At 51.6% G+C, this 9,926-nt stretch overlaps 1 protein-coding gene across 2 annotated transcripts; it reads left to right on the plus strand.

The window, feature by feature from the left end:
• Positions 1-114: 114 nt before the first annotated feature.
• map7d2b (MAP7 domain containing 2b) lies at positions 115-9,764 on the plus strand. Of its 2 annotated transcripts, XM_088402224.1 has the most exons (16): positions 115-430; positions 1,277-1,360; positions 1,569-1,729; positions 2,767-2,896; positions 4,347-4,406; positions 4,767-4,859; positions 5,000-5,094; positions 5,193-5,266; positions 5,836-6,005; positions 6,087-6,225; positions 6,796-6,976; positions 7,056-7,160; positions 7,262-7,325; positions 7,957-8,104; positions 8,185-8,447; positions 8,696-9,764. In XM_088402224.1, the coding sequence occupies exons 1-15, from the start codon at positions 391-393 to the stop codon at positions 8,423-8,425; spliced, it is 1,785 nt and encodes a 594-aa protein (XP_088258350.1). In that variant the 5' UTR covers positions 115-390; the 3' UTR covers positions 8,426-8,447; positions 8,696-9,764. The 2 variants fall into 2 exon arrangements, with proteins under 2 accessions (XP_088258350.1, XP_088258351.1); XM_088402225.1 differs by lacking the exon at positions 4,347-4,406 and having other exon boundaries at positions 119-430.
• Positions 9,765-9,926: the final 162 nt, after the last annotated feature.

Below are 9,926 nucleotides of genomic sequence, written 5' to 3' on the forward strand. Positions count from 1 at the left end.
GACGCCGGTTATTTGTTCTCAACGTTATCAAACGTGGAAGTCGATAGTCGCTCGCTCGGCTTTCTGACTAACTTGACGAGTGACGTTCATCGAAGGAATTCTTCAATGATGACGTGCGCGGGCTAAAAATGAGCCACGTTGAACCGGAGCGAAACCGACGAAAGAGTGGCTCTTGTTTTTATTTTTTTATTTTGAAGAACTAAATGCTAAGCTACGGCTAGCTGATAGGTGAAAACAAACAGAGCGGAAGTGCCCCCTCCCTCCCTCCCCCGTCCTCATCATCCTTCCATCGCTCTCCTCTTCCCAGCATCCCTCTCTCCTCCTCACGCTTCCATCCCGAATGCTTCCAAAGTGTTCCGGTACTAGGATCCGACCCGGTTCGTCGTCACCATGACCAAAGTGGTTCAGACGCGTCCGGCTTCTTTGACAGGTGACTTCTTGTTTTTCTCCCATTTCATCAAGAAAGTATGGACTACTGTTTGACCTTTTTTTTCATTGCTAGCTAATTCAAGGTGCATTAGGACGCAGTTTTTCCTCACTAGTGATGCAACTTTAGGCCTACTACTCGGCTTTTATGCTGGACATCAGGGTGCTCAGGGACCTGATTTTGTTTTTCTTAAGGGTGGCCAGGGCTGGCGTGCACATGAAAAAAAACACTACCATTATTCTATCATATAATTGTAAATATTATGCTAATATAACTATCTAGCAGGTGAAAAAAAGACATTTTCTACCAGGTGGGCAGAATGCACAAGTAGTGGGAGAGCAACAAGTGAGGAAAACACTTGTTGCTGTCACACTGCTGTTGTAAAATGTCACGCAATGGTGGAGAAATTGTGAGTATAACGAGTGTACTCGTACGTACTTGTACACGGACCTTAAGTTGGAAACGAATTCGGAATCGGCTTGCGATGTCTGTTGAAACGTGAATGCAATATAGTGCCAACTACTGTTCAGGAGGACTTATGCCATGTCAGATACTTTTTTTTTTTGCATTAAGTATCGGTTGCTGGTATCAGCAGCCTCCATGAGATTCAATGCTTATAAAATAAGGCTGCTTTTGGTACTTTTCCATCCCTACTCTAATATTGTCCGTGTGTCTATCTGCTCTGGAATCCAGTATACTGTACTGGCGACCATTCCATGGGTTCCTTTGGGCGATGACAAAGCCGGCCTCACGTTTTCGTCCCAGCTTATGTTCTATATTTACATCTGTGCCTCGCCTTCCAGCGTAATGAATCATGTTATGTTGTCCCCCCCCCCCAAAATATTACAGCTCTGGCCCCGCCTCCTGGCAGCCCGCTGACCAATAGGAAGGCGTCTCCTTGTGGCTCACCATCCACTCACAGGAGCCCCACGGGTCAGTTCTCAGCATTTCGACATCCGGTCGTCATTGCCGGCCGACCAATCGAGTTTCTCTTTAAGAGCTTTGCTCTTTGGCCGGCGGCCGGCCCGATGAGGACTCGCGCTGTGGAAAAGTGACGTCGCAGAATCCAAGATGTGCACCCAGGCCGCGTTCGCTGTCGCGATTGTAAATACGGCGTGACGTCTTGTGTGCGCGCGGGCAGAGCTGCGGGAGGCGCTGCGAGACAAGGACGGGCGCGCTCAGCAGCAGCTGGAGCGCAGCGGGCAGCAGCGAGCGTCCAAGATGGCGGCGCAGAAGCGCAAGGAACAGCAGCGCCACCTGGCGGCCCAGGAGAAGCGACGGCAGCAGCAGGAGGCCGACAAGGTCAGAGGTCACTTTCAATCTTGCCGTTGTGACCTTAACCAGCCCCCCTCCCAATGATCAGTGGGCGTGGCGAGCGATGACATCAGAGTATCGGGAACGCGGCAGTCATTTCCTATTTCATTTCTAACCCTAACCCTAGAAAAGTAAAGACATGTGAAGAAGTTGAGGCACCCGTGTCAAAGTGCCGCAGCATAGCGCCATCTAGTGCCTTAAAATAGTACATGACTTAACTGCTCATTTCCATGAATTACTTCTTATCGTAAAATGATGTTTTTGGGGATTGATTGAGTTGTTTTAAACAGATGCATCTTTTTTTTTTACTGATGAAAAGTGATAAATAAAGTATCTTAAGTATTGCTGGCTGGTATCAGCAGCTTTCATGAGTACCTGATACCTTAAAATAAGTCTGCTAGCTATTGTAGGCCTTTCCACTAGTCCTGACTACATCATATGAGGACATGACATGTGTCATCATTTCCTGTGTCCATCCATGGATGGATGAATGGAGGTTTATGTCACTATTTTCTTACAAATTTTCGACTTTTACGCAAAAAAAAAAAACTGGCAATTTTTTTTGTTTGACTGCATGGGATTTTATTCATGACCAAAATCTTGCATATTTACCTTGCTTTTTTCCTTCTATGTCTCTTACCTCAAAGTCAGACCAGACAATATGTACATAGATATAGATGTATATTTAGTTACTGCGGGTGTTTTTGGTGGGAACGTAATCCCCGCGCTAAACGAGGGAACGTCGCGAAGACGCTTCCAATAAAGGGAGGAAGGTGAGTGGGGGAGGGGGAAGAGCGAGGCGTGGGGGAGGGTAAAGAAAGAGAGAGAGGAAGCGAGCGAGGTGCGGCGCCGAGCCGCGCGGCAGAGCAGAGCATAGCGGAGCAGCGGGGAAGGGGCGAGGCCGCTGCTCGGATGCGGTTACCATGGCGCAGCCGTCTCCCTGCGCATCGCCGGGCGCGCGTCGCCGTAGCGACGGCTCCGTGAGGGAGTGTCTCTTCTTCCCCGTGTCGGAACGCAACGAGCAGGAGCGGCTGGAGGCCCTGGTGCGGCGGAGGGCCGGCGGCCAGCGCGGGGGAGGAGGAGGAGAGGCCCGACGGCAGGCGGACGGGAGGCCCAAGCGCTGGACCTGGGGGGGGCCGCCGGACGGCCTGGAAGGTGAGTGCCGCCGGCAGACAAAGGACGGGGGGGGGGGGGGCGCGGGGAGAAGGGTGTGGAGGCTGCGCTGAGGGAGCCGCTTTGTGGCCTCCTCCTCCTCTCGTGCGCCACAGGTGTGCGCGTAACCTTGAAACCTTCTGGCAAACAAATGACGCAGCCCCTTTGCCAGCGTCACGGCACGCTTTGGCAACCTCAATAGTTGATTCCCGGGCCGACCTGGGACGGGACCCGCCCAGCGGCCCGACTCACTGCAGCACGGGCCGCGCCGCCATCACAGGATTTTCCCGGGACGCCTCGTCCGCCCCCTCCCCCCCATCTCCACTGTTTTGTTTTTTAGCGAAAATTCAAATCGGCTTCGGCGTGACCGCGATCGTTCGTCCAGTCTTCTCCCCTCCGATGAAAACCTTCCCCGGCCCGCCCCTGCCTCCAATCAGAAGACGTGCGAAATTTCCTCGGCTTCCGATTTCCAATCGATCGAGTGATATATAATTCGACCGTCCCATTGATTTGTGTCCGTTTTGTCTCGGCAAAACAGCAAAGTGGATTGCATCCTAGCCAAACGCAAGACAGGAAGCCTTCTGCCAACGGCTCGAGGACTTATTAGGGTCGCCCCGAAAAAATGTCCTCTGCAATGGACGCAAATGAATAGGCTGTCTCTCTGGAGGATACGGTGTTCAACATGGTTCAGTTTTGGGGCCCCTGCTAAGCACGCCAAGGCTTCGTAGGGTTGCTCCACTCAGTCAAAAAAATAGGACGCAAAGCAAATGTCCTTTACGGTGGACACAAATGAATACGCTTGCCCGCACGAAGACGTTTATTTTGATGAGAAAAGACGGTCAATACTAACCGTAAAAATGTCGCGGACTTCCCCGGTCACTTAAAGATGAAACGATGATGTCATCATTGCCGGGACGCTGTGCTTACGGCGTTGTCGGATTTCCTGAATGCGTCTTCATCGGGGGCGGCGCTACATGGTGGCCAGCCTCACACTAGGGAAAAATGTGGAATTCTGTTTATTTTTCTGCCATTTTTACATGTGTGCAATATTCTTGGGCTCCATGATAACTGCCAGTTTTTTTTTTCAGAGAATAATAATACGATTCTGTAATGAAATGAAACTAATCATTTGTTTTCATGCATGGCACTCTGGCCACCCCATAAAACAATTCGGATTCTCATCATGTTGCATTCAAAGGAACTTGGACATGTTTTGTTGTTTTCGCATTGACGCCTGGACGGTTTTGAGTTTGGGTCGCACGGTGGAAATGTCCAAGCGACCTTTGACCTTCACGCCGAACACTATTCCAAATGCTTGTTTTGCGTTTGTTCCACTGGCCTGGACTATTTTTGCCCCGTTGACCTTTTCCTGTGCGTGAAAGTTTATTTCTGGCGTGCGTGCGCGAGCGTAACGCTTTTGCTTTGTCCGCTCTGCTTCCGACCCGCCGGGCAGGTAACGCTAAGGCCCCGCCCTGCCGCGCCATTGGCTCCGCTCAGCTCCCCGCCGCTAACGGTACAGATCACGTGGCTGTGTGTGTGCGCGCGCCCCGCCCCGTTGCCGCCAGCCGGCTCGTCGCCATCTTTGCATGTCGGCGTGTGTTCGTGTCCACTTGAAAAGTCACGCGCTCATTGATTGGCCTCGTTCTCATCAGTTGAGCCCGCAAACGAATGGACGCCATCCCCCAAAAATCCCCCATGACCGTCAGTGACGTGCATCGTCGTCATCCATTTCGTGATGAAGCAGAATCTTCATGGCCGTGGCAACGCGGTGACATCACTTTTGTGTCCCTTATTTTGGGCGTCGGCTTTTTCCGAGCTCGCCCGCTGACCTCCCCCTGACTTTCCATTGCCGTCTTTTTTTTTTTTTTGTCAGTTTGTGAATTCCTGGCCCCGCCCGCCATGTCTGATGGACCAATGAGCAAGCAGCTGTCCAACTCGTCCACCGCCCTTGACTCCGCAGAGACAGGTGAGCCACAGACTTGCTTCTCATCACTGACTCAGCTAACTCTTCTTTTCGTTCTCACCTGGAACAATGTGTGTGTGTGTGTGTGTGTGCGTGTGCGTGTGTGTGTGTGTGTGTATGTGATGGTGTGTGTCACCGAGCAGCTTCCTCCAACAAGCACAGACCTCACAGAAGTTCCTCCAACCGCAGAAGCATCGCCGCATTCCCAGAGGAGTCGTCTCCTGCCAAAACGCCCACGGTCAGCAGACAAACACGCACGCACACACACACACACACACACGAGTTTAGCGATTACTGAATATAAATGACTGGCGTCAATTCCAAATGTCATTGCAGGGAGAGGTCCCGTCTGCACCTGGTCGCAGTTCATCCTTCAGAGCCAACGCTAAAGGTCCCGCTACGCCAAAGAGGTACACACACACACACACTCAAATTTTAAAATCCATCCACTTGATGCTTGAAGTGCTCTGCAATTCAGGTTAAAAATGCTCAAAAATCATTTTACCCTTCATGTGAATAAGGGCTTATTTCTTTTGAAAAAAAAAAAGAAATCCCATTAGGGTTTCGTGAAAACGTAGTATGCTTTATTTCAAGGTGTGACTCCTCATGATGGCTTCTGCTGCTTGGGAGCAATTTCACTATCGCGAAATTGACAAATTTGAAGAGGAGAAAATTAATTTCAAGACATTTGAAAGAACTTTGAGAATGATTTCTCGTTTTCTCGGAATGTTTTTGTATCAAAAGTACCAGTGGTATCGGTAGTCGGTATCTGTGACCACTCAAGAGTTGAGTACTGGTATCAGTCTGAAAGAGAGGTATCCAACATCACTTCTATCCTGGACTGCTCGTCTCCCGTTCCTCGGCGGGCCGAAGCACAGATTTCATGGTAGCCGCTTCCAAATGGAATCGGTGCGGTCGACTGGCGCTTGGGGAACGAAACAAAATGGAATTGGTCCACGCCGTTTGTTTTTGTTCGCAGGATGCGAGCCAGCAGAAGTCGGGCTCAGTCGCCCTGCTCGCCGGGCCAGTACCCGCCTTCGCCCCTGCGCCACAGGGCCACCACTCCCGGCGGAGACGACAGGAAGTCGGCCAAGTCGGAAAGCGCCGAGAAGAAGATGCCCAAATCCGCCAGCAGAGAACTGTGTGCAGGTGAAGGGAAAAAATCAAGATCAAACCTTGCTGAGGATGGAGGCCTTTCCACACTCGTGACCATCTGCGGCACGCGTTTAGAATCTCCGGGAACGCCCACGGGCCGCAGCGTGGGCGGCACCATGGACGCGGAGGAGGCGTCGCGACTGCTGGCCGAGCGGCGCCGCCTGGCTCGCATACAGAAGGAGCAGGAGGAGCGCCAGCGGCAGGAGGAAGAGCTGTGAGTCCACGTCCTCTCGCTCTTTTTCGCATTCAGATTGAGCAACCCTCACCCCGACCGCGGGTGTCAAACTCAAGGCCCGGGGGCCAAATCCGGCCCGCCGCATCATTTCCCGTGGCGCGCTAGCTAAACTCAGGTCCAAAATTTTCTTCCGGGAAATTTATAAAGTTGACGATTTCAAATGGACTTGGTTTCCTCATCATATCTGCCCAAAGAGGAAAAACGTGGCTACGAAAATGGCCAGCGACAAAAATGAGTTTGGCACCCCTCACCCTAACAGGGCACACACAGATGAAGGACGCTCACAAGCACACCTTGGTACCCTCCGTGCATGTTTTGGGGAATGTGGGAGAAAATCCAGGCATGGGGAGAACATGCAAACTCCAAACCCGTGACCTCTGCACTGTGTCTCGCTACATGTAATTCATGATATCATTTGAAATATGCAGTTAAACGCGGGTTCAAACGATCAAAACTTTCCCCAAGGTGAGGTGGGCGTGGCCCTCTCGGGCCCCCCTTTAGCGCCGCCCCTGCCGAACACGCACTCAAAAGCTTGTGTGCTTGCGGCAGGCTGCGAGCGGAGGAGGAGCGCAGGCGGCAGCAGGAGGCCCGCGAGCTGCTGGAGAGAGCGGCGCAGCGGGCCGAGGAGGAGCGGGCCCGCCGCAACGAGGAGCGCAAGAGCAGAGAGGAAGAGGAGCGCCGGCAGAAGGAGCAGCGATGGAAGAACATGCAGGAGCAGCTGGACAAAGAGGTCCGTTCCCCGCAAACGTGGCCTGCAGCGCCGGCGCGCTTGAGCGTCGGTTTCCTTTGATTTTCGGGGGCCCGGACAGAGGGAGGAGGCCTTCCAGCGAGCCCAGAGAGAAGCCGAGAGGAAGAGGAGGGAGCGGGAGCAGCTGCACATCCAGGAGGAGCAAGAGAGGCAGCAGAGGAAGAAGGTGTGGACTGAGACGCCCCCCCTCCTTCTTTTTCTTCTTCTTCTCCATCTCCATCTTCTTCTTCTCTTCCTCCTCCTCGTGTCCCGTCGGCTCCCTTGCAGAGAATTGAAGAAATCATGAAAAGAACACGCAAGAGTGACGTGGAAGCTCCACCTGGTGCTGCAGGTACCTCCTTCTAAATTTAGTAATAAATTCCTACGTAATCTGATTCATTTGCTCTTAATGTGAAAAGGAAATAGTCTTTTTGTCACTGCATTTAAAATCATTCAATTAGATTTGCAGATACCTGCGTAAACTCTGAAAACCCTTACGTTCCCCCAAAGAAGTCACTAGAAGACCATTTTGCAATCGGTTTCTTCATGTTCCAATTAGTTTGCTCTTAATTTGTAAAGGAAATTGTGCTGTTCCTGTCATGGCGCTGAAGAGCATTCAATTAGTTTTGAGTTACCCACAAGAACCCTTCTGACCTCTCTGAACTAAGTGACCTTCAGGTACTCCCATTCTCGAGAGCCGCTGAGGTCACGGTAGTGTGACTCGGCAGCCTTCTACATGTACGGAAACAGCGCCCTCCATTGGAATACAGCAGCACTACTGCAGAAAATCCATGTGAAACATAAACAAACCAGCATCTTGAAAAAAATCAGTGCGTTCTGTAAAATCTGATTTAAAACTCGGAAGCTACGAAAATACAGTAAGAAATCTTAAAACTGTCAGTCAAAGTCAGATGGCACAAAAAAAAAGCAATCATCTGCGGTTTTTGGAGGCAGAAAATGAAAACAAACATCCATGTTGTCAGCGTGCGACGTGAGGTCCGAGATGGCGCCGCTGGTTCTGGAGGAGGGCGCCACAACTCCGGCCGAGGTTCCCGCCATCCTGCTGGGCCCGCTGGAAAACAAAAGCTGCGTGGACGAGCTGTCGGACGGCGTCCAGTCCATGGACGTCAGGTGAGGCACTGGCTCCGCAAAATACCGTACCATGAAGAAGGTGCCGAAGAGGAGCAAATTTCACCCTCGGGTCCCGTCAGTCCGGTGTCCAGGGACGAGCCGGCCAGCGCTCAGGAGTTCTCGCCGGTGACGGACGGGCCGGACCGCTGCGCCCTGGAGGACGCCATGGACGTGGAAGCGGAGGCGCCCCCCTTCGCCAAGCTGCGGGCCGGCAGCGGCGTGGGCGACCTTAACGAGAACCTCCTCATCCAGGCCTACAGCACCGCCGCCGAGTCCTCTCCGCTCATCCACGCCGTCAGCCCCGGCCGGGTGGACGCGTGACCGCGTGGACGTGGACCCGCAGGTATACGTGGTACAGCTGCAAGATTCTTCCTTTTTTTTTAGATAAGACCGGTTATTGGCCTGATACCAATACTTGGTGTCGATACTCGCCTATCCCTGATTATATTCCGTTTATATATGTTATATTAAATTAGATTAGATTCAGTTCTTGTTTTACACATACTACATTTTTTTACAGTATTTTTCTCTATCAAATAAGCGGCCGCCTTTATTGAGTAACGCGCGACCATTTCCCGTCTTTCTTGCCAGGAGATTTACAAGCTGGGCTTCTTGACTGACTGCAGCAGCAGCAGCAGCAGCAGCAGCCGTTTTTCCTCCAGGAACAGCCGCTACTTGACGGACACTCTTCAAACATCCCACATGACGACGCGTCATCCCCACGTAGCTTCTTCACTAACTCCAAACCTAACTGGTTGATTGAGCGACCGCGCGACGAAACATCCCGGTTGGCCGATTTGTAAACGGCGGACGTCAGGATTCGCCCGGGTGGCGGAAATAGCAAACGCGGTTGATGTTTCGTCATCACGATGAATTTGCGTGCATGCCCGAGCTCGGACGAGGATTTCTGATAAGTGTAGTCCAATTCAAACGCGGGTCATTCATCTGAGCCTTTTTCGGAGATAAAAGGCATCACGCGACGCTACGCCATTTGCAATTTATGGGAGGTTTCATATCGACCAAGGTTAAGTCAAGCGAACTCTATTTGCGTAGACATATTTGGGCGGGGGGCGGGGGAAGCGGCAGTTAAACAGGCCAAAATACAGATACGAGTTGCGTAATTCATTTCTTGTTACGTGTGGAATTTAGCAGGTAGCTCATCAGAAACGTCTTCCCTTGTGAATAGACTTCCCGTAGGCTCGTTTACGAGTGTTGCCATCGGAGAACGTTAGCGGACGCGCTCGCAGCTTGTTTTCTGTTCAAGCGTAGCCTGTAGCTTCGGCTCCCGACATTGTAGTAAGGCACCCACTAAGCACGCCGGCTGCAGTGTGTAGTCCACACTATTATTACTCGACTTTCACGCTCACTTTGGTCACCCTGAGCCCTGAATATACCTCACCCGTGGACACTCGTCACTTCTGAGGCCTTCAACCTCGAGCGCACCTCAAAGTAGAAAGGCGAGGGGGAGACGAACGAGGAGCAAACATGTTTATACACTCTTTAGCTTTGCGCTCATCGTGGCCGCGAGACCGACATAAAGGCCGCCCGTGTCTCCTGTAGTGCTCGACTTGTACGCCGCAGCCTGGTTGAATATATCAATATTAACGTGATGCATGGGTTACTGCTAAATGGCATCAATAAACTTCATCAAACGATCAAATGTGGCTTTGTGTCTGTTGAATATTTAAATGATCTTCCACTAGGTGGCGCCAACAATTCTACAAAACAAGCTCATTTTTCACTTTATTTACTACTCGTAAGCCAGACTTCCGAGGCTGTATATTACATTGTGTATATTATATATAAACGGGAAGAAAGCCAA

This window comes from Hippichthys cyanospilos, chromosome 19 (assembly GCF_059441005.1).
Source record: "Hippichthys cyanospilos isolate Australia breed blue-spotted pipefish chromosome 19, RoL_Hcya_1.0, whole genome shotgun sequence".
NCBI lineage: Eukaryota > Metazoa > Chordata > Actinopteri > Syngnathiformes > Syngnathidae > Hippichthys > Hippichthys cyanospilos.

Excerpts from the sequence above, each read along its gene's own strand:
- map7d2b (XM_088402224.1), top strand. The coding sequence starts at position 391 with ATGACCAAAGTGGTTCAGACGCGTCCGGCTTCTTTGACAG. Across the intron at positions 1,730-2,766 it reads AGCAGCAGGAGGCCGACAAG|GAGCGGCTGGAGGCCCTGGT; the intron begins GTCAGAGGTCAC and ends CGCAACGAGCAG. Across the intron at positions 4,860-4,999 it reads CCTTGACTCCGCAGAGACAG|CTTCCTCCAACAAGCACAGA; the intron begins GTGAGCCACAGA and ends GTCACCGAGCAG.